Raw genomic sequence first — 25,083 nt, 5'->3', positions numbered from 1 at the left:
AGTGCAAACCAAGTAAAGTCTGAAGGAGATAACCGAAATAATAATGAGTGCTCGCCACATGCCAACCATCCTGTCAAATGCCATGTCCACATCCTTACAACAGGCCATAAGAGGTGGAATTCTTATTAACTTTCAGAAGGAAAAACAAAAGATAAAAGAGGAAATCTGTACCTGGATCAAGGGTAAATATCTTCAAGGGCACAGAAAGAATCTATTCTGCCTCGAAGAAGTCCTTTCCCAAGTTAGAACTCAGTTTTCTCAATATCACAACATCCTTAAAATCAATACAAGGCAACTTTACAACGGGAAATGCTTCAGCCTTAACAAAGAAACAATCGTGCCAGTCCTGACAACTTTGATGAGTGTAGAACGCGTTCAGCTAAGTAAAATAAACCAGTTACTAGAAGACCAACGTGGCACCCTTCCACTTAAGGGTGGCACCTACAGTAGTCAAGCTCTCGGGATTGTACATGGAAGAGTGGCTACACTGTGTCTCAGGCAGGGAGGAGGGGCTGTTGTTCAGCCACAGGGCAGCCTGCCCATGCATAATGAGCTAGTTCTAGAGAAGCACTACCCACGCAACCGCTACTCAACAATATTCTAGCACACACATCACAGTAGTCAGCGTGCAGATCTAGTGCGGAGTGCTCCCACCACACACTCAAGGGAGCACAGCGACTTGGGGCAGGTGAGGACGTGTCTAGAACCCTGACTGCGGTGACAGTTTATGTGGAAGGCATCAAGTTGTATGCAGTGTATGGTACCAAGTACACATCAATCAGATCGTAAATTTTTCAAGAATATTGCTTTTGAAAAGTAAAACAAACGACAACATCAACAACAACAGTAAATCATACAAGACAAGCTAAGCCAGAATAGCAAAGCTTGCTTCCTGTACCACGAATGTTGGCATGATAATTGCTGTCTCTAAGAAGAATCTAGACATGTCTCAGGCTATCCCCAGCACAGTCTCCCTCCACTTTGTTCCTGCTTCGTAGACTCAGACAACACCTTCTTCCTCTAATCCTGCCCTTTGTATTTTGTTGTTGTTGTTTTGTTTTGTTTTTATTATTATTGTTGTTTAATCTTTTTTTACAGTCCAGTCATTATCCTCCACCCTAACCTCCCTCTGACTGTTCCACATCCCATACCTCCTCCCCTGTCTCCAAGAAGACATCCCCACCCTCCATCCCATCCCATCCCACTAGACTTCCCCACTCCCTGAGACCTCAAGTTTCTTGAGGGTTATGTGCATCTTCTCTCACTGAAGCTAAATCAGGCAGTCCTCTGCTGTACATGTGATGGGGGCCTCATATCAGCTGATGTATGCTGCCTGGTTGGTGGCTCAGTGTCTGAGAGATCTTGGGGGGGGTCCAGGTTAGTTGAGACTGCTGGTCCTCCTTCTACAGGGTCGCCCTCCTCCTCAGCTTCTTCCAGCTCTTTCCCTAATTCAACCACAGGGGTCAGCAGCTTCTGCCCATTGGTTGGGTATAAATATCTGCATCTGACTCTTTCAGCAGCTTGTTGGGCCTCTCAGAGGGCAGCCATGCTAGGCTCCTGTCTGTAAGCACACCATAGCATCAGTAACAGTGTCAGGCTTTCTGGCCACCCCCTGAGCTGGATCCCACTTTGGGCTGTCACTAGATCTCCTTTCCCTCAGGCTCCTCTCCATTTTTGACCCTGCAATTCTTTTAAACAGGAACAATTCCGGGTCAGAGTTTTTGACTATGGGATGGCAACCCCATCCCTACACTGATGCCCTGTCTTCCTGCTGGAGGTGGATTCTACAAGTCCCCTCTCCCCACTGTAGGGCATTTCATCTAAGGTCCCTCCCTTAGAGTCCTGAGAGTCTCTCACCTCCCAGGTCTCTGCTACATTCTAGAGGGTCCCCTCACCTCCTACCTCCCAAGGTTGCCTGTTTCCATTCATTCTGCTGGCCCTCAGGGCTCCAGTCCTGCCCCCGCCAATACCTGATCATGTTCCCCTCTCCCTTCCCTGTCCCCTCTCCCACCCATGTTCCTCCCTCCCTCTACACGCCTCCCCCCCACCCCGTGATTGATTTCTTCTCCCTCCCAAATGGGATCAAGACACCCTCACTTGGGTCCTTTAGCTTGTTAACTTTTTTGAGTTCTGTAGACTGTACCCTGGATATTCTGTACTTTTTTTGTCTAATATCCACTTATTAGTAAGTACATATCATGCATGTCCTTTTGGGTCTGAGTTACCTCACTCAGGATGATATTTAATATCCTCGCCCTCTTCATTTACTTCACAGTGGCCCCAACAGCAGCAGCTGGCAGATCAGTGTAGAGTGGCCCTCTGCCCTCTGTACTTCCTGAGCCCTGCTGGCTTAGAGCCTGGACACCAGGCAACCATTCTCAAATATTTACTAAACAGAGTGCCCCGAGCCAGGACCTCCGGGGACCTGTGATGGAACTATTAAATCCTGGTGCCACTCCCATTACATGTCAACAATACTTGAGAGTTACAAATGACCCTTACATCCTTACATCACCAGGCAGCCTACCTCCTACGTGCCACCGACCAAGTGATCACCGTAATCCGGCATCTTGCTACCCTGTCCCAGACATGACTGCATCTGAATGCCACACTACCCGTGAGCTAGAGCATGCACTTTAAAGATGAGCTGATAGCGCTGATTAAATGGCTAACGAAATTTCTAAAGGAGGGGCGGTGTCAAAGCTTAAGAGCTTCCTGATCAGGCTGGACTTGAATCCCAGTAACTCAGGCTTCTCTACCCTCAGTCTCGATTCTCAGCTCAGGTAACACAGGGATTGGAAAAATACCAGTATACTGTTATAGAACTGAGCATTCCCAGGACTCCATAGGCTGAGGCAGGAGGACTGCTTTGACTTTGAGGACAGTCCGTACTATGGAGTGAGTTTCAGGCTAGTCTGAACTACAGAGTGAGACCCTGCTTTAAAAACAAAACACCCAACAACAGACTAAACAGAAAGTCTAACTGGGTAAGAGCCACGTGAATTAATTAAGATGGGTCACAGCAAAGGAAGCTCTCCTCTGAAGAGTACCTCCCTTTGCCATCCTTCCTCGCCTTTCTTATTCCTCCTTCTTTTCTTTCTTCATCTCTTCTTTTCTCTCTTACCCCCTTCTGCAAACAAGTCCCTTCAGGACCAATGGTGGAGCAAGCAGGCACTTGAATGCATATATGTTTATGCACCACATGAGAGCCTGGTGCCTGTGGAGGTCAGAAGAGGGCATCTGCGCCTATGAAACTGGAATTATAGACAATCGTGGCCTGTCTCGTGGGTGCTGGGAATCAAATCTAGGTGCTCTGGGGGAGCAACCAGTGCTCCTAAACACCGATCCACCTCTCCAGCCCACCGAAAAAAACCTAGAGCAAGATATCGATTTGTAAATAAAAAAACTATTATTTTCCTTCCTTAAATGTTTGATGATACAATAAAGTCAACAACGAGTGCAATAAATTATTCTGGTAAGACCCAGAATCTTTGCTAGCAGGTAGATTACACAGCCAGTAATGGGTAACATTTCACAATCTACTTAGCTTAACTAGGAGGTCTTCAGTGGCCAACTACAATAAATTATATTGTTTGGATATTGTGATACATAGACATACACATCTGTCTTTATATATAAATACAGAAACATATCTGTGAGTCAAAATATGCAGAATACGAAACTCATGAATCTTCATATATGTTCATATAACGTCCCAAGCTTGTTGATCCAATATGCATAACTGAGCCAGGCTTGTCGTGATAGCGCACACCTGTAAGCCCAGCACTTGGGAGTAAAGGGCGGAGTCTCAAGAGTCAAGGTCATGGGGCTGGGGATTTAGCTCAGTGGTAGAGCGCTTACCTAGGAAGCGCAAGGCCCTGGGTTCGGTCCCAGCTCCGAAAAAAAAAACCAAAAAAAAAAAAAAGAGTCAAGGTCATCCTTGTTACATAACAAGTTCAGGGATGTCCCAAGATGCATGAGATCCTGACTCAAAAACACGTGTGTAGCTGATTTTACATGAATATCACTTCCTGAAACACTGTAGACAGAATTAAAGGACAAAGAGGCAAGACATGGCTGAAGAGGCAGGGAAGGACGACCGTGAATGCTCTGTGACAGGGGGACATTGAACACAGGAAGCCATTGTGTGTTATAAAGCTGGCATTTGAAATGTAGTCTCACGCCACTTGGGCCTCGCAAGGTAGACATGGCCTGCATTTTACAGATCGTGGCACTGACTCAGGTAAAGAGCCAAGTGGCAGAATCACACTTGAACCAGAATTCCTGTGGCTCAGAGCCCAGACCTTCCTTCACACTGATTGTTACTGGCATCCAGTCTCTTGTGCCATCGTTGTTTCCTGAGTGTCACTGGGTGCCAGGGCTGCTCAGGACAAACACATCTACACAAGGATGTCACTCTTCCTACACAGGAAGAGTGTCTGTGTGCTCATTCAAAACCTTGGGAATATCATGACCCCATGCTGGAGGTCACTGCCACCGGCTCTTCGTCTGACCCCACGTTCCTCCTCTATGTGGAAGTTCACCATGCCTTTGGTTTTACGAATGAAATCTCCTTTTTGGCAAACAGGACGAGGCCCCAAAGTGAGCTACCCATTTAACAATGGACAATGACTATGGCCTGCTTCCTAGGAGCCTGTTCCAGCTCCTCTAAAAGCTCCAGGACACCCCAGGACCAACCAAGGAGCCTCGGGCAAACATAAATATGCTCATTGTGGAGACAGACCCAGAACAAGAAGAAACCCAAACAGGCTGAGATCCTCCTCCTCCTCCCCCCCCTCCTCCTCCTCCTCCTCCTCCTCCTCCCTCCTCCTCCTCCTCTCTGTCCTTTTCCTGTCTCTCTAAAATAATCATGGCATGGCACACTCCAATACTACAGACCTTACTGTTCCAAAGAACAAGACCTCATTCTCTTCTCAAATGGTTGGAAAGGGTAGCCAGCATGGCTAATAGTGGTTTCTACAAGGAGTCAGGCAGGGCCTTGTGTCCTGATCCTTCCCTGTCAAGGACAGCGTTTCTGACATGGACTCCACTCTACATCATATGCCAGACATGCACATTCATGAGGAAGGACCGGCGTCTTACTCACTGCTCTATTGCTGTGAGCAGACGCCATGACAATAGAATCCATAAAGGTTAGCATCACAGTTTCAGCGGTTCAGTTCATTATCATCATGGCGAGAAGCATGGAGGCTCGCAGGCAGATACTGGAGCAGGAGCAGACCTATGTCCTGACCCCATAGGCAGAGAGAGCGAGAGAGAGAGAGAGAGAGAGAGAGAGAGAGAGAGAGAGAGAGAGAGAGAGAGCGCGGGCCCCTTATACCTCTACCAGTATGTTTACCAAGGGAAAGACGCGGCATGACTGTTTGAACAGCATGCTGTGTTCTGAACAGATCATGACAGCCAGAGTGACGGGGCTGGTGTCCACATTGTTGACCAACAATAATGAGAACCAGGCCTCATGACTGACAGCCCCATTTGGGTCACCAAGCATGTGGGAGGGGCAAGCCACCAAAGAATAGTGGTGTGAACCAGACAAATGTCCTGTGTGGCTTGCTTTTTACTTCCTCTGTACAAGGAGGGGAAGTGGAGTGAAGGGGGTGTGGACCTGAGCCAGCTCCACTGATGGAAACACAGGGGCGCCTCACTGGGTGAGGAAAGGCAATGAGTTGAGAGAACTCAGGAGAACTCAAGGCTTTCAGCTTGAAAATGGCCATTTAGCCTTTACATTTTTGATCATGATCTGCTGCTTTGACTGTTATCTGTTCTTTATGCAAATGTATTGGTTTTCCAGTTTAGTGCTGATGAAAGTGTCTTTTTAAAATAACTAAGAAAAAACCAAGTTTATTGACTGAGTGAAGGAAAACCTTCACACTTGCAGCACATTATTATTATTATTATTATTATTGTTATTATTATTGTTATTATTATTATTATTATAAGGAGATTGGCATACACAGAAGAACACAGCAGTGGGTGACTAATCCTAGGATTGAAACACAAGACAGCTCAATATGTAAACAGGACTTTTCTCTCCCGCAAGAACTAAAAGCTAAAAACTTCTCCCCTGTCAGTTCACATAGAGTCTCTGACAAACTAAATGATGTCCCTGCTGTATGGATGGCACTGCTCTAGGCCAGGAACATGATGTAATAGACAAGGTTCCCTCAGCTTTGGCTAGCAAATCCTGCTCCTTGGATATACTTGGCCTATCCACCGCGGAGGACACTGGCCCACGGTATTGCGCTTTGTTTGAGATAAAAGGACACACAAAGATGGGTTGTTATGAAAATCACTTACCATAGAGTTAGCCAGAGCAATCAATTGTCCTTAAGAACAGAGGAGACCCTTCCGCCATGACCACCCAAGGCCAAGGGCCCTAAGAAGTAGCAGCCATCTCTGAATCCCACAAACACCCACTTGTAGAGCAGCATCTGCCCCGTGTTTGGACGATGGCTTGGTCTTCTAGTTGGTTAGGTCAAATCCAGCAAAACTAACTTCAGAACAACTGCTTTACCCACCTCACCCTTTGAATTATTTCCTCTCCAGGCCAAAGAGAGAAGCCATCACCATCACCATGGCTTCGATGCCGACCGAGATGCCAAAAAGTTATACAAAGCCTGCAAAGGAATGGGTAGGAAAATTGTTTTCTTCACTTATCTCTTTTTGAAACTGATTAAGCTTGATGTCATGACCAACTTTCTCATAGCGACAGGAAGGTGATCTGCCTGCCGTATGTATTCCAATCACTTCCAGGGATCTCTTTATTTGAGGTCACCACATTATCGTAGAGGCACATTTTTGAGCTATTGGAAGCTACATCTTGTGACATTTAGTCAGACCTTGAAGTTATGGGGAACTTCATTCAGAGTGAAGTTCATTCTGTCTTAATCTTGTCTAAATCACTTTGTCCTTTTCCATGGAAGGTAGTGAGGAATCCCATCTGGTAGGCCTGGATTCATGATGAGGGAGAGGCAGCTAGTAGGCAAGCCCTGCTTGGCTGTGGCAGCCACAGAAAATCAGAGGAAAAGCCCAGAGGTAGTGGCTTCCTGCTCGCCTCCTGCTGTGGCAGACAGCTGTCAAGGAAAGGCCTTGTGTGGAAGCCTCGGGGTGTTTATGCCCGAGTTTTGCTGAGTGGAAGAGAACTCCAAGATACTTTCCAGGCAGCTGAGACTTCCCTGATGCTGTGTGGTGAGGTCCAGATACTTGGCCATGGGTTGCAGACAGGGGTTGGGTATGGTAACGATATAGCATGTTGGTGAACTATTTACTTTCACCTAGAGTTCATTTAAAACACTTGGGCTGAGCACCTCCTGGGTGCCAGAATCAGTGTTCTCATGCCTTCTTGCATGTGACCCAGAATGGAGCCAGCATGCCTGTTCCCGTGTAGAGTGCCTGTGTGACCACTGCCAGCTCAGAGTCACTTATCCATCATCATCCTGTTCAATCTCTCCGAAGGCCTGTAAAATAGATGTGATATAAGGACTATCAGATGGGAATGGAAGGCTTGATGTAAAACATTTGCCCCAAATCATAAAATTCTGAAACAAAGGGTGGAGCTGATAGACACTTGGCCACCTGAGAGATCTCTGGTCTGGTTGAAAGTGTAGAATCTCAACTCCTTTGACAAGCACACTATGACGCAAACTTATATCATTGACATAATTTGTGGGACAGCCCTGCCAGGGCAGAATCTAGATGTCTAAAGTGAAGCTCTCCAACAGTCACACGGTGAGCCACATGGTCACTCTACTACTTTAAATATTACTTTGAGGTGAGGACTTGATGTATAGCCCAGGCTAGCCTCAACAATAATGGCAATTCTCCTTCCTCGGTGCTGGGATTAGAGGCATGCACCACCACGTGCAGCTTTGCAAGTTTATGTTGCAGCTACATGTGGTCATGAATGTGCTAGCCAAAATCTGGTGTCAGGTGGCTTCTTCCCTCCATTTCCACATTGGTGTGTTTGTTTGTTTGTTTTGAGTAAAGATCTCTTACCGAATATGAAGCTAATTGATCGTCTGGACAGGCTAGCCCACAAGCCCAGGCACCCTCCTGTTTCTGAGCACATATATTTCAGGTACACCACTTTTTACATAGGTGCTAGGGATCTGAACTCATGCCCTCATGCTTCCATAGCAAACAATTTATCCACTGAACAATCTTCCCAGCTCTACTTTGAAGACAGGGTACGCTAGGCTAGCCTTGGACTCATGTAACTGAGTCCTAAACTGATACTACTGCCTCCACCTCCCAAGTGCTGGGGCCAAAGGCAGGTGCCACTGTGCCCAATTTTACTTTAGTTTTTAAGAAGCTAAATTTTAAGAGAAAAAAAACCATATAAGTTAGATTGTTTTGATGATACAATTTCATCAATCCCAATTTATATAAAAATATAATTTTATTCCACTATTAACATAAAATGATAATGAGGTATTTTACATTCTGGGGTTGTTGTTGTTGTTGTTGTTGTTGTTGTTTTGCACGAACTCTCTGACCTGTGGTGTGCAGTCTGTACTTATGGATATTTTTATTTGCATCAGTCATCCTGTAAGGCACTAAACAGCCATGAAGGGTCAGATGCTGAAGTGATGAAGGAAGGAAGGCTAGGAGGCCCAAGCACAGGACGGATTACCTGCACTCCTATCACTGACCCACCAGTGCAAGCCAAAAGTTATAATGTTCTATAATAAAATGACAGTTTGTTTCTCCAAATGATGCCAAAACTTAGAGTCTAGTTTGGAACATTGGTGTCTTATGATGCCCTAAGTACGTAGATGACCTGGGTCGTGGGCAGCCCCAAAGGGTCCCCAGCTTCTCCCTAACATGTACACTCTTTCTCAGCCTAGGCTCCTCTGCTGCCCAGTCTCAGTTCCAAGGCACTGCACATCCACCAGTCTGCCTAGACTTACCCTTTGGAGTGATGCCTACTAACTGACCCTCCACAGAGAAGGCCCCAATAAAGAGTATATGGACCGGCAGCCTCTTAGACATCAGAGCCACTGGAGATAGTGGCTAATACATGGTTTCTCAAATGTTCAAAGGCATACTAGTCATCAAGAGCTCTTGGGGGCAGAGAGGGAGTAGAGATGGGGAAGAAGGGACTGTCCATTTTACATTTCTAATAGATCTCAGTTATTAGACCTGGGACCTCTAGAATGAAGCCTTTTCTGAGGGTGAGATTTCTGGCACTCGAACATTTAAATTTAATCACGAAGCACCACAGAGTAAGCAGATACACATCACCTAGGCGAAAGCCCTGGAGGAAATGAGGGGAGACACACCATAAGGTCAAGCTCAGGTCCACTGAAGGGCATAGAAGTTAAACTACTCAGCCACTTCAGAGCATGCTTTAGGCCTAGAACTCAGACCCTAACTTCCAGCCCAGACCCTTTCCTACACAATCTGTGTGCTGTGTACAGCATCCCATTGGTAACCACTAAGCCGTTCCTTAGATCAGCCTATGCACTAAGCATCAGATCCAATGGTAGATCTGTGATCAGCCCGTGCATTAAGCAGACCCAATCTGTTCTCCATCACAAAAGGTTGAATGGAGGCCTCTAGAAGGTTTAGGCCCCAGGATCTGGGAGAATGGCCTTGTCCTTATTTGGAAAAGGGGTCTTAGCAGATATGATTGCGTTAAAGATGCTAGGAAGAAAGTCTCCTGGGATACCTGGGTAGGTTTGAAATCCAATGACAGGTGTCCTTAAGAAAGACTGAAGAGATGGCTCAGGGCTTAAGAGCACTGGCTGCTCTTCCAGAGGTCCTGAGTTCAATTCTCAGCAACCACATGGTGGCTCACAACCATCTTTGATGGTATCTGATTCCCTCTTATGGTGTGTCTGAAGACAGAACATATACATATACATCATATACATATACACGTACATACATACATATACAATAGATCTTTTAAAAAGAGACAGAAGAGGAAGATGGCTGCCAGTTTGGGGACATATGCAGACCGGTGGAGACTGCTCTCACGTACTCACTGCCAAAGAGCACCAATGAGCTGAGAGAACCCGGTTGACACAGTGACTTCAGCCTTCCACTATCAGAACTGTGATGGTAATAAAGTTGTGTGAGAAGAATACAGAGAACGAGTTGGAGCCCATGGTTCCCTCAGGCAGACAGGATTCAGCACAGGTCACTACTTCACTTGCCTTCCCTGTGCCCTGATTCCAGAAGGATTTAGGGACAGGGAATCCCAGTGGGGCATGGCCTCCAGCACCTGATCTAAGAACACAGCAATCTGTGGCCAGCCAGGTCAGAGTGGACTGGAGTTTTCTGGAGTTCTGGAGTTCCCAGTTTAGCCTGGTTTAGCTACCACACAGGATCTTGTAGCCTTCAAGCGCTGTGGCTCCATCCTGCCAACACTCCAACACCACCCAGTTGCTTTCCAGAAAATTGCCGGGAAAGCATACCGCAGATGTGCATGGATACTTCCAGGCTGGTGGCCACGCTGGCTCTGACAGTGCAATGTAATTACTCCCCTCCAGTGTCTAATGTACAGTTAGTACGGAGGGTCTTTTTTTTTTCTTCCAGTTTTAACATCTTTCCCAGAAACACTGGGGACCGCCTTGAGTGCCTCAAACCATTGTAAATGTTTGCAAGAAAAGTCTCAGCCTCACAGACTGCTTATAAGACACATGGACCGTGAAATGGAGTGAGGTCACCTTCAGCAAACCGCTTCTTTGTTGGGTTGTAAAACCAAACAGTGGCTGCTAACTCCCTCTAGAGTGGATGATAAAGGCTTGGGAGGGGGTGAGCGATAGGATGTACACTTAAAGGTCCCTGAGCTCCTCTAAGACCTTGCCATACTTGAGGGACCTGTGTTGAAAGGTTGGAGCAGAGGACTATTTGGACACAGAGTGAAAGGAAAAAGATCCAGGGATGAAGCCCCGGTTTTCATTGGCCCCAAACAATGCATATACCAAGTGGAGGCTGGCATGGGAGGGTCTAGGATCTAAGCCTAAAACACTGAGGCCTTTGACAGGGATAGGAGCGGCCCCAATGGAAAGACAGTCCACTACACAAAAAGGGAACGTTCTATGCTATTTAAAGGGAAATGAAGCCTTTTCTGAGGGTGAGATTTCTGGCACTCAGACATTTAAAAGTTAATCACGAAGCACCACAGAATAAGCAGATACACATCACCTAGGCGAAAGCCCTGGAGGAAATGAGAGGAGACACACAGTGTGGGAACCAAAACAGAAAGGGGCAGTCAACTCGCTCCTGCTGCTTTTGCAAGTGAGCTCATCCTAGGATTCTCTCTCTCTACCTGGACTCAAATAGCTAAAGTCTTCCCGGAATTACAGAGGTGAAAATAACCCTCAAGATGAAATGAATGGCCCAAGAACAGCAAGCTAGTGGCTCTCCCAGGACTCTCTATCCTCTGGGCTGGGCCTCTCCTTCTGAGTTCAGGCTGGGTCTTTCCAAAGACAGTGTTCAGAGCTGATGCAAAGCCAAAGCGAAGGGGAGACATGTCTACTAGGCTCCATCCTCTTCCTTCCTCATCTCCAGCAGTTCCTGTCCATCTCCTGTCCCCAGCCACAGTCTGATTTTTTTTTCCTTGCTCCCAACTCTTCCATCAAAATATGTCAGCTCAATTTACTGATCCCCCAAGACTCCAGTCTCTGAGCAGGGTGTACTCATCCAGTGAGTTCATTCATTCAGTTCCATTCAGTGGTCACCCTGCCATCACCCTTCCCCTACGATGAAGGTGGTCACCAGCAACTTCAGGATTCTCCAGGTTGGGGCTGTGGAGAGAGGTCTTGGTTCCTACCACAAAATCTGGAGACTCTGCTGAGGAGAGCAGTTATAGTCATGTCTTAGAATCTCATAATGACTCGCCAAAAATTAAGTGGCTTAAAACAGCGGGGAGGTGTTACTATTACAGTTCCGGACACCAGAAGCCCACCGGCAAAGGGTTTGTGGGCCACGGTGTATTTCTATGGGCTGTGGCCATTTCTGAAAGGCAATGGGATGAGTAGAAGAAGTGTTAGCCCACAGGCAGAGGAGCTCAGCTTGGCATCACAACACCTTTCCCTGAATAAATCACCACAGGACAACCTGTACTGACACAGAATATGTGAGAACCACCATAATCCACTGTGTAAAGAGACTCGAGTCCAGGTCAGACTCATTCATCCACATCCCCGAAGAGTCGATAATCTACAGCAAGGTATCTGGACCTCCAACATTTGTTTCCCCAAAGTTTTGCCAATGCAAATATGTTTGGCTTAGTATTTCCTTCTCGTTCTATTTATTTTTAACCCTTGTTCTTTTGCAAAACACAAGTCCACATTAAGTCATAATTAGTAAGTGTAAAAAATGGTTACATGTCAGCCTTTCAAAATCAATTTCATACTTCTATGGCTTAGCAAAGAACAGATTAGTGGACCTCGCAGAAACTTCAACTCCCCCAAGCTCCCAGTTATGGCCCAAGCAATGTAAAAGTGCCCACTACCATTGAGTGACCACCACCCGGGGCCTAACCACGAGGCTCACAACATCACATTATACGATCTTGTAATAACCCGTCCTAACACTGGCTACATCACTGGCTGGGCGAGATCAGAGTAAGCAGGAATTTGACTCTTCAAGGCTTCGGAGAGTGACTGATCTGCTGACAAATGTCATTACGAGAAGACAAGTGGGTCCCGTGTTCATCATCACAGAGAAAGGTCTAGAAGAGCAGCGTGAGACCACATTTCAAGAACCAATCCTAGGAGTCATAAACAGCGTTTAGATTATGAGATGATGTGAGACCGACATGGCAGAGGTCAGTGTGGGCCTTGTATCAGGGAGACTAAAACCAGCCAAGGCTTGGCAACAGAAGCAGAAGCAAAGGAAAGGCTCAGATGAAAGAACTATTAGCCTATGAGAGACGGGTATGGTTAACGGCATTAGAAAGCAAAAGCAGCAAGGGTGGATCCCTTAGGCAACCTTGGATTTTCTAACTAAGGTGATGCCATGTATGGAACCGAAGTAACAGCTCAGAGAATAGACTTAAAATGTTACCAAATGAATCTGGCTAAGCAAAGCTCCAAGCAGAAATGCCCTGGAGGGCCATGTGAATGTGGCCACAGGCAGCTGGGAACAAGGTGGGAATCCAGGGGGAAGAACTGGGCTAGAGGGGTCGTGTGGAGCTCAGCTGAACACAAGAAAGAGCTGTGGTCATGTGACCAAGAAGAGCACAACCAGAGAGGTGGATTGGAACTGGGGGGGAGGGGCAGCCAGCATATGATGCTGACAAGAAGGTGGGGAGGGAGGAAGAGACTGATGGGAGGCTTGGGGCAAACTAGCTGCAGTGTTCAGAGCATAGAAAAGAATATGCAGGAACCAATAAAATGTTCTTCCCTAAGTTTCCTCATCTGTCACTAAGAACTAGATGACCTCAAAAGTTCCATGTAGAGCTTGCAGTTGCTGAGTGCTGTGGTGGGAGCACGGCAGACTCTATCATGGCTGAGCATCCCCTGCAGGGTGGCCTGGATACCAGCCCTTCATGGACTCGAGGCAGTGCCAGGTCCTTGGGCATCCACGCTGCTTGTTGTCTGTGATACACAGTTTGCTGCTGTATGCACCATGGCCCCACTGTGGACTCTGTCTTTTCGTTCTCACACACCCTTGAACGACATGACCCCAGCTTGTAAGTGAGGAACCAGGGGTGCCAGAGTACTTTACACACACACACACACACACACACACACACACACACACACACACACACACACACACACACACACGGAAGAGGGAGAGAGAAGTTTATCGATAAGATTACTATTCAGTAAATTTGAGCTTCAATCTTACCTGTTCAGTTATAAGTACCCAGAAAAAAGGCATAAGCCATACCCTTTATTAGGTTTTTTAAAAAATAACTTTGCTGAGATATAAGTCACATTCTATATAACTTACTCATTGGAGATATACAGTTCGATGTTTACTGTATTCATAGACATATGCAGCCCCGCCATAGTTGATTTTAGATGAGATTGGCGTATGCTCACGGTGGTGTGACCGTAGACAGCTGCTTATTTTTTAGAATACTTTCATCTCCTTATATTCCTGTCTATTCTATCCACCCCCCAGCTCCTAATCCACTTTCTGCCCTATGAAATACCTTATCCTAGATTTGCACATGAGTAGAATCATACAGTGTGTAGTCTTTTGTGATTGGCTCCTTTTACTTAGTATAACATTTCCAAAGTTCATCCCTATTTTTCTGTACCCTACTCCTTCTTGTGACCCACCAGTACTCTATCGTATGGATATCCCAGGTTTTCTTTAGCCCCTTGTCTCCTGATGGAGACTCGAGCTCAGGTTTCATGCCGATTTCTCTACTCGTCAGGAATTAAATTCAGGAACATGCCTGCCGTAGGCATTTCTCTCTGAGGGGCTCTCACTGCCCCTCACACACGGTGAGGTCTCCATAGATACTTGTCTGAGTGGCAAGAGCATGGTTTTCAGAGGAAAACGGTAAGCAGCAACTCTGTCTAGTCCCATTCTAGCCCCTGACACCTGGCTTCTTCAGACCTGAGTGACAATGACCTCCATCACATTTCTTGACTGCTGTGACTTTGTTTCTATCTCTCGAACTTCAGGAACGGATGAGGCAGCCGTCATTGAAGTCTTATCCAGCAGGTCATCGGAGCAGAGGCAGCAGATAAAGCAGAAGTACAAGGAGAAGTACAGTAAGGTATGCAGGGTTGTGCCAACCTCAGCCTCGGCCTCTCTTACACACCTCAGGAGGGAGAGCACAGCTAAAGTCGGAACAGTCGGAGAAAGGGGGAGACTTAATCATTTTATGTATGTGAAGGCACTGTCACTCTCTTCAGACACACCAGAAGAGGGCATCAGATCTCATTACAGATGGTTGTGAGCCACAATATGGTTGCTGGGATTGAACTCAGGACCTCTGGAAGAGCAGACAGTGCTCTTAACCGCTGAGCCATCTCTCCAGCCTGGCATTTGAAACTTTTAATTGACTAGACAAAAGATTAATATTGCTATGTCAACTTAATGGCTATATGTTCGTACTCCAAAATTCATTGTTTTGCTTTTAATCAACTTCATTTTCTATTACAGTTGCTCATTTTTTCATTCAATATGGACTAATTACACATAATAACTTATAGATGGGACAACGATTTGGAAACCAGTTCCCACAAGCGGGGCTTTCTATACAAATTTTGATGAATTCTGTTGTCTTCACGGTCCATATTTCTTGATAAATCATTGGTACAGGAAACTGTTTTAAGTTATTTCTTTTAGTTTTTGAAATGATAATACAATTTCATCATTTTCCCTTTCCTTCCTTCCCTCCAAACTCTTCCATATAACTCTCAATTCAATGCTTTCTTTCAAATTCATGGCCTCTTTTTTTTCATTGTTGTTACACACACACACACACACACACACACACACACACTATATGTATATGTGTATGTATATGTATATATAAGTAAACATACATTACATTACTAAATATGCTACTAAATATACATTGCTAAATATTCTCTATTTTAAATATTCCTAAGTACATACTGTGACTATTCAGTCTGTATAGTGTTACTTGTATGTATGTTTTCAGGGCTTCCATTTGGTGTTGGATAACCAGTGGGTGGGTGTGCTCTCCCCTGGGGAACAGTGTTTCTCCCCCTCCCAGCTTTCATCGGATACCTGTAGAGCTAAGGCTTACCTGAACTTAGTTGAGACTCAGTTGAACTTGGAGACTCTCTCATACTAAGCCTAAAACTACCTATGGTACCTTGGAATGGCTATTCTAGGAGCTCAGCTGATGTGTGGACTTAGAGATGATCATTTCTACCACTGAGCTATGTCCCGCCCCCTTTCTATTTTTAGTTTGAGAAAGAATCTCCATGATTTGCTCAGGCTTACTTTGAACTTGAGATCCTTCCGCCTCAATCCCCACTCCTGGGGGATCATAGCCCCGAGACACTGGAATTATTATGCAAAAACGAAAACCACTATGGTATATTCTCATTCCTATTGATAAAGGCTCCATAGTAATTTCTTTAGGCTTTGGTCTCCTCAGAGACAGAATGAGGATGGTCACTTACTGCTCTTCTTGGTTTTCAAACAGAATAATTCCAGCACAAACCAGTAAATAGAAATTATGACAGTTAGGTCATTTCATTTTACAGACAGGCAAGGTAGAGCACATATGGTCAAACAATTATGTGTTGAAGTAATGTCACTAGTAGGCTTTTTGCGAGCCGTGCATGTCCTTCACAATTTAACACACATATCTTGATTATATCCAACCTAATTTCTACTCCTCCTGCACCTCCTCACATTCCTCCTCCGGAGTTAATTTTTGTTAAGAAGAAAAGAAAGGAAAAAACAGGACCCATACCTAAGTCTTCAGTTACCCAGGCCAACCCTGATTCCCAGAAGACCAGGGCATAACGGGCCTGTTTGCTTATAAAACAAATGGTCAATGGCTGTGATGTTGCAGTGGTGTGTGTGTGTGTGTGTGTGTGTGTGTGTGTGTGTGTTCTATACGTATGTTGTATGTGTGTGTTATGTATGTGTATGTCTTAATAACCAGGCTTGTCAATATCGTTTTTTAGGAAAACAAGTGACTCTGTTCACCTGCACGGAGTTGAAGTGAAATTTTCATCTGTGTTTTACATGCATAACTTGGACTGAGCATCCCCTAACATATCTATTTCTAGCTCAATAAAATAGGAAGCCAGAAACAGACATCTTGAACTCTTGTCCAGAACAAAAGGAATTGTGGGGATAAGGACTCTGCTGAAGAATAGAGAATATTTTAGCACAAGGTTCAAAAGACTTTCCTGTGCCAAGTGTTTGGTGATCTCCTGGGAGCTGAACCATGGATGCTAAAATAATACCTAGAGGAGCTCAAATAATCACCTCTAAGTCCACACATCAGCTGATCTCTGAGAATAGCCATTCCAAGGTACCATAGGTAGTTTTAAGAGAAGCCAGGACAAGAGTTCACGTTTCTTGAGCCTGCTTCTTGGGCTCAGAAATATATGAATACACCAGGTTTGCTTTTATGTTCACAGATCAAAAGACCTAGCAGATGGGACTGCATGTCTAAACAATGCCTATATGACTTGAAAAAAAAATATTGTTTCCATGGACTCATACTGGATAGTTTTGAGAAAGGCCTGCCTTCACAGGACTTGGTTAGGCAAAGTGACATGACCTTGATGGACAAAGGCATGATATCATGTGCCCTTGAACACAGCAGATCCCCTTATGTAAAATCCGCTTTTCCCCCTCCCAAACCCAGAACTCAGAGATCTATCAGAGAAACAGCTGATTTCTGTTTTCTCAGAAAATTCTTTTTAGGATGGAATAGCAATATTCTTGCAAACCACATATTACCATGAGAATTTTTTTTTGAGCATTGAATGTGGGCACTACACAGAGTTTTTCATGGACTCTCATTCCCCCAACAACCCTATGATGTTAATGAGTCTTGCTGTTCTCCCATATAGAAACACTGACCATCTATGCAGATTGCTGAGTCTTTTCTAGCTGAGTGTTTGGTAGCAAATTCTTCATTTTCTGAGGTTTACTAGGTGGAGATGAGATTTGTCTGCCAGCTTTGAATGGCTATGATGAACTTCAGCTGAAAGAAAGTTCTCTGAACCCTAAATGTCCTATAAATGTTCTAGTTTTTTTAATTCATCTTTGGGGGCTCCAGCCCTGAATGAGATGCCTCTCAGCCATTCTTAGGAGTAGGGGAGAAATAAACAGGCAATCATGGTGACCACCGTCCTCAGGATCAAGTGACTCCTGCCCAGATCATTCCTATGCATGTCTAAAGCAGGTGTCCTGTCCTGAAACTCACGTAGTGCTGTAGGCAAGGCACCCACTTCTCTTCCCATGACACTCCCAGCCAACTGCTCTGTGCTTCCTGCAGGACTTAGAGGAGGTGCTCAAGAGTGAACTGAGTGGAAACTTCGAGAAGGCAGCTTTGGCCCTTCTGGATCGACCCAATGAGTATGCGGCACGGCAGCTGCAGAAGGCTATGAAGGGCCTAGGCACTGATGAGGCCATGCTCATAGAGATCCTATGCACAAGAAGCAACAAGGTTAGTCTATCTTGAGCCCTTGGTCCCATTTCCTGGAGGACAGGTCAATCATGCATCACATGTGGTTGAGCCCTGCTGTTGCATCAGACATGCTGAGTCCTGCTAGAGAAAGCTAATACCCTACATGGTATCCATGAGTAGACAAGATTCTGGACAGAAACATTCCTGCTAAGCTTATGTAGGAAGAACAACTCTTTGGAGTCCTCCAGAGATCAATCTCTACGTTGTTGCCCCTGGCTTGACAGAGAGCTATGTCGTCGATTCAGGTTTTGTTTTTCTAATGGATGCACTTTTCACACAGAAGGCAGAATTCTATCTTATCTGTTCTCAGTCTGACTTCATGAGCCCTCTGCTGTGAATATCAATAAGTAGCCAAGGATGTTAGTGTCACTACCTAGCACAGAGCAGAATGTTTCAATAATGGCCAAGGTGTGCGGAACCAAGGATTCCAGTGAACAGCCTCCGTGGGGGCTAGCATCTCCCTGGGCTAGCATCTCCCTGGGCGATTCTGGAACGGTAGAGTTTTGTTGCTTTATTTCTTGATGGGTGGGGGGGTTGGGACTTGGGAGTTTTGATGTTGCTTTTTGGGTTATTCTCTTCTATTTTCTTTTCTTTCTTTCTTTTTTTTTTTTTTTTTTTCTTTTCTTTTTCTTTTTTTTTTTTTTTTTAGACAGAGGCTCATGTAACCAAGACAGGCTTCAAATCCACTGTATAGCTGAGGATAACCTTCAACTCCTAGTCCTCCTGCCCCCCCTATTTCTCCCCCCTTTTTATCCCCCCCCTCAGTATTGAGATTATAGGCATGCACCGCCAAACCCAGTTTGATGTGGCACTGGATATCAAACGGAGAGCTTCTCAAACATTAGGCAAGCACTCTACCAACTGAGCCACATCCCCACCCCTGGTCCTGTGCCCTTTATCAGCAGATCGTACCCCTTGAGAATGCACCACCCTTTGGGAAGTTGTTATGGTGGGGGCACAGCCAACTTGTCTTTGGCTCCTCAAGCCAGGCGAGTTAAGAGTAAAGTCCACAAATCATTTCTAGAGATCCCCACCCTTCTCCACAACCGCTAGAGTGGGGAGGCATAGCTGAGAAAGTGCCAGAAAAGCCCAACATTCTGAGGCTCCCAGGAGGGAACCCCGCCTCCATGCTTCGGTGCAATGTTGTAGTCCCTGAAGCTGCTCCCTCTGCTTGACCAAAACTTAGGCTCAGTCATGTCCCCACAGCACCACCAGGAACCAAGCCACAACCACAATCTCCAGTCCTCTGAATCTCTGGGGTTAATAAGGTCTCTCCATTTCCTTTCCCTTTTGGGCTGTGTGTAGCGTGTAGTTTTATCCACCCCACTTTATGATCCTGTGCAGGCTGCGCTTACAGCCACCCACTCAGGGAATCTTTGCATCCTTGGATGAAACACGCTCACACGTGCGCACGCGCGCACACACACACACACACACACACACACACACACACACACACACAGAGTTTATCCTTAGCATGCCTTACTGGCTCAGTGGCTGGGCACTCCTAAGCCTCCCGCAGCTAGCATGCCCTTCCCTCCATTACTTCTGGCTAAACACCTTCCAAATCTACCTTTAACTTTGCTGCCCAGATATCTTCTGTGATGCCCATTGGTCTTTGCTGCCCTTCTGTGGACCATTTTCTCTTTCTCCTACATCCTGGATGATCTCCCTTGCAGCTCTGTGTCTGTTCCCTCTCTCTCATCCCAGTATGGGCATCTCCTTCCATTCTTCTCTATGTCCTGCCCTGTGCCCGGCCATTGGCTGCTGGCATCTTTATTGATAGATCAAAACCCAAGTGGGGACAAGGACCTTCAGCAGATTCCCGATTAAATCAAAGCATCAGAACTGTATCCCTACAGCTGGGAATTGAACTCAAGCCCACACTTACCAGGCAAAGGCTCTACCGATGAGCTGAATGCCTAACCTGTAACCCTTCCATCTCAAGGAGATGGGGAGGAGCTCAAAGGAGGAGTAGCACAGACCCCACCTGATGTCACTTCGTATTCTCCCTGCGTACCCACCCTTCCAGAGATGCCAAGCTCCCTGCAACGGAGCATCCAATGTCTAGAGCGAGCAGTACCTGCTTTTGTGACCTGTTGCTTTCCTTATTGTTTTCTTAATCTTAGAAGGATTTCTTTAAGGTCCAAGCCATCAGCAAAGCTTTTCTTTCAAACAAATAGACTTAGTGGTTTAGAAAGGAAAACACACACAAAGTGAAGGTGGGGAGGAGGGCTGGGTTCAGACAGATCCCAGGGGTAGGTGGAAAAAAGAAAGGGGGGGGGAAGCTGCATAAACAAAAGTGGTGAGCAGCTCCTCCCCCGCCCCATCACAGCCCACACCTGCCCACTTGGTGCCATCCCCACACCTGGCCTTCTCTTTCTTTCTTTTTAACTCACTTAAGAGCAGGGAAATGCCAGTTCTTAACCACTGCTGGCTCAAGTGAAAGTTGAGACAGCTCTGAGGTGGGCGACTTGACACAGAGGATGTAAACCAATTCCTTCCAGTACACATTCTAGAGGGAGACTTGCCCTGCTGACCTAGCAAGTTGTTTAAAGCACAGGCGAACTGGAAACCACCTAGGCAGCCACGGGAGGAGGCTAGATAAATCAACTGTGGCTTATGCAGAAGGGGATATTTTCTATTCCTTCCAAAAAACACACTGACAATCCATGTTAGAGGATAGCTTGGGTCTCCAAGACAACATAGAGTTAAAAATAAGCCACAAAACAACAAGCAGTTTCCCACTGCCTAAAGGTATGATGCAGACAACAGTTCTAGACGTTTCTGTGGCTAAGATTCCTTTCCTAGGGGAGATCTAACAATGACAAAGCAAGAACAATTCCACAAAATCCACTCTGGGGAACCAATGAGTTTATTAGGCCTACTTAGAGAGCAGTCGCTGAGGGGCTACAGGCGTGAGTGTGGGTGGCTTTAAAGCAGCCACACTGGAAGGTCTGCACCCACCATAGACGCCCACTCCCTTCCCTAGTCTCCCTCAACCTATATACCTCTAGCTCCTCCTTACTACCATTACAGTTAGGGCAGAATTACCTATAACTAGGGAGGAGTGGCTATATATTTAGGTAAGGATCCTATGACTCTCTACACCCCTTTTCCCATAAGAGAAGATCAATAGTCAAGAAGCTCAGCTGAGAAGATCTTCTGCAAGTGGGCACTGTCAAACTTACAAAGATGGTTGCCGTTTGGCCTGGAGGATAGTGCCCTAGGCATATATACAAGTACTCAGGACTGTAATAGACACCTGTGAGATACACACTGAACCTTGGTTGTATAGATGGGGATGATAGAATAACTGGGTTAGGAGACAGAGGAAAAATATTAGCTATTAAGTTAGCCATAACTCTCTTACCATTCTATTTTCTTATCCACACATTATCACTGTAGCTATGTCTGGGCTAAGGTGCAACATTCTGATACAAATAGACAAAGTATCATGGTCAAGTTTGAATAACTGGTGAACCCATCACGCTCAACATTTCCCAGGCCTTTATGGTGAGAACATTGGAGATCCTCTCTTCTAGCCACGCTGATAAACAATGAATTCTTGTTAACTTCAACCCTCCTCCTGTGTAGACTAGAACTCCTCACGCCTATCTTACTGTGTATCGGTTACTTTTCTGGGGCTGTGAAAGACACCATGACCGAGGGTAACTTATAGCAGGAAGGGGAAGCTATGACTAATGGTTCCAGGGGGATAAAAGCCCATGATGGCAGGAAGGCATGGCCGCATGAGAAGGAAGCTGAGAGGTTGCATCTTCAACTGCAAGTTTGAAACAGTATAAAGTGAGGCTATACCCACAAACCCCTCTCCTAGTGACTTTCTCCAAAAAGGCTGTACCTTCTCACAGCCCCCACAAACAGCCAGCAACTGGGGACCAAATTTTTAAAGACCTGAGTTATAGGGGACATTCCTCATTCAAACCACCACACGCCATGACTTAGTACCGCTGGCCCTCCCCCCAATCCCTACTCTAGCCTTTGGTAAGCACCATTCTACATCCCGTGCCTATGAGGTAAGCTTTTTTATACTTCATAAATGAGTGGGTCCATGACTTCCTGTGTCTAGATTATTTCATTCAACCGAATATCTTCCAGGATCAACCGTGTTGCCACGGTTGATGGCAAAATTTTCTTTCCTTTTAGGGGTGAATAGTATTCCATTGTGCAAACATACTACATTGTCCTCATTTGCCTGGTGATGCATCCCCCAAGCTGACTCCATTTCTAAGGAGATTGTATGCATACACTACTTCCGTGTTGGACATGCTTCCACAGAGAGGGCCACTTTATGCTAACAGACTCCCACAGGCCTGTGCCCTACCCTGTAGAGACAGTCATCTCAAGAGAAAGTCACAAAGGCCAGCTGCCTGCATCTGGAGACAGACTCCTGCCTCAATTCTCTGCTCCTATTGACTCCCAGCCCAGACAATAATTGTTTCAATCGTCTTCCTAGGAAATTGTCGACATCAAAGAAGCTTACCAAAGGCGTAAGTAGCTTTTATTCTGGCTTTGGATCGAGTGTTTCTTTTGAAATACCACCGGGAACTCAGTCATCCACTTTCCCCTTTCCTTCTTTTCTTCCTCAAAAGTATTTGGCAGGAGCCTTGAATCTGATGTCAAAGACGACACAAGTGGAAACCTGAGAAAGATTCTGGTGCCCCTGCTCCAGGTGAGAACAGGCGTCACCTACCTCGTGATCTTAGGGATGAGTGATCAATACACACACACACACACACACACACACACACACACACACACACACACACACACACACTTAGAACATTAGAGAAGGGGTCAGGGATGCAGCTCCACGGGTGGACTGTTTGTCTAGAATGGAGGAGACCTGAGTTCAGTCTCCAGAACCATGTAAACCGGGAGTGATGTTCACTTAGGTGATCTCAACACTTTACAGGTAAAAGCAGGAGGATCAGAAGTTCAAGGTCATCCTTGGGTACATATCAAGTATGAGGCCAGCCTGGGCTACATATCAAGTATGAGGCCAGCCTGGGCTACATATCAAGTATGAGGCCAGCCTGGGCTACATATCAAGTATGAGGCCAGCCTGGGCTACATATCAAGTATGAGGCCAGCCTGGGCTACATATCAAGTATGAGGCCAGCCTGGGCTACATATCAAGTATGAGGCCAGCCTGGGCTATCCAAGTTCAGTGTTAGTGAGAACCCAGGCACCATTGCTCCCTCATCTCTGGGAAGCCATCACCTCCCAGCACTCCACCCAACTACTTGAGGGTTACATTTCCTTTAGCTGTAATCCTGTCACTTAGCATAGAGGCCTCCTCTGTCCAAGAAAGAAACTCAATTCCCAGAGGCAGACAGCAGAGCTAGAAACAACCCAGGAGCAAGAACCATTTGGCATCAAACAGAGCCTTTTCCACACACAACTCCACTTTCTTACAGTGTAGACCTGTGGGAACTACAAGAGATCCACCATTGTCCATGGGCCGAGAGTCCAGATATCTGTTAGCTAAGTCCTTCATGGAGGGTCTCACCAGGATGAAATTAACATGTCAGCATGTGAGAATTCACTTCTTCGGGGCCTGCTGACTGATATGACTGTTTTCTTGCTGGTTACCCAGAAGTTCTTGGGACTTTCTCCAGATCCCTACCGCATGTCCTTCCACCCTTCCCACCACCAGGACAGTTTACAGTCAGGCTGCCTGCTTACTCCAAAGCCAGCAGCAAGAAAGCCTCCGGGATTTCCACCTCTGATCCTTAAGAACTCTCATCTGCTTGGGCCAGGGGCCACCCAGGATAGTTTCCCTTTGGGTTTCTTTCATTCGCCAGATTAAAGACCTGGATTACATCTGCAAAATTCCCCTCATGCTATCTGACATGATGTCATCCTGAGAGCATCCTCACCCAAGGAAAGGAGATTATACTAGGGGTCGTGTCTGGCTCATTCCAGCACTCTGCCACCCACCCAAGACTACATGACCAACTTTCAAAGTTCTTGGGCATCGGCCACTGAGTGGTGGCATTTGGTATTTGAGGAGGAAGAAAGCTTCCTAGTAGAGTCCAGGTTGCTGTCAGCTTTCACTGAAGACTGTGGATTTGATGAGAGAACTTTGTGGGGTTGGGGTTGGATAGAGATGAGGGAGAGAGTAAGGGGGAAAGGAAGGAGAGAGGGGGGAGGGAGGGAGGGAGGGAGGGAGAGAGAGAGAGAGAGAGAGAGAGAGAGAGAGAGAGAGAGAGAGAGAGAATGAATTACAGAAATTAAACTTTTTAGCCTCTCCCAAAAGATGGCAGCAAAGAGTAGGCCTTGCCACTCTGCCAGGCTGAGCTGAGTTCCACCCTCCTCCTCCCCTTTCCCCAAAGTCAGCCCTGAATCCCAGGACTTGCTTGGCTTCTCTGCGGTCAAGCAGGTACTTGAGTTAATGGTAATCTGGTCAATGTTTGTAGGCCGGTCGTGATGAAGAAGACACTGTGGACAAAGAATTGGCTGGTCAGGATGCCAAAGATTTGTATAATGTAAGTGTTTGCACGCACCTGGCCCCACACATTCTTTTGGGCTTTGACTTACTCGTATTGTTTCTTTAACAAGCATTTCTTTGTTTCGTGCAAATGAGAATTACTTTGGAATGAAACGTGGCCTTTGATAGGTAAACGCTTGCTGCAGTTCGCATAGATCGTGTTCTAATGACTTGTTCCTATTCCTATACTTTGGAACACAGGAGGGTATAGATAATAATACAGGCAGATGTGTCACATACACCACGGGTTAGAAGCTTTAAATGTTCAATATATTGACTTCTATTGCATGCATATTTTGTACTTCTCTGTAAGTGAGGCCCACTCATGGTTTTATGGGGACCTCTCAGCTCTTGCCTTCTTAAAGGAAAGAAATCAGCTGAAAGGCATAGATAGTTTAAGCAGAAGTTTATTAGGAAAGCAGACATTCCAAAGACA

At 46.0% G+C, this 25,083-nt stretch overlaps 1 protein-coding gene across 1 annotated transcript in view; it reads left to right on the top strand.

Moving 5' to 3' along the window:
• Anxa13 (annexin A13) overlaps nucleotides 1–25,083 on the top strand; it is a 52,223-nt gene that overhangs the window by 15,533 nt on the left and 11,607 nt on the right. Inside the window, exons 2-7 of the mRNA XM_032890852.1 lie at nucleotides 6,568–6,652; nucleotides 14,622–14,716; nucleotides 17,942–18,112; nucleotides 22,611–22,644; nucleotides 22,747–22,826; nucleotides 24,577–24,645. Coding sequence (XP_032746743.1) covers nucleotides 6,568–6,652; nucleotides 14,622–14,716; nucleotides 17,942–18,112; nucleotides 22,611–22,644; nucleotides 22,747–22,826; nucleotides 24,577–24,645 — 534 coding nt within the window. The remainder of the gene's footprint in view (nucleotides 1–6,567; nucleotides 6,653–14,621; nucleotides 14,717–17,941; nucleotides 18,113–22,610; nucleotides 22,645–22,746; nucleotides 22,827–24,576; nucleotides 24,646–25,083) is intronic.

This window comes from Rattus rattus, chromosome 1, assembly GCF_011064425.1.
Source record: "Rattus rattus isolate New Zealand chromosome 1, Rrattus_CSIRO_v1, whole genome shotgun sequence".
NCBI lineage: Eukaryota > Metazoa > Chordata > Mammalia > Rodentia > Muridae > Rattus > Rattus rattus.
The sequence above is the reverse complement of the archived record's forward strand: the minus strand, read 5'-3'. Positions and strand labels throughout refer to the sequence as shown.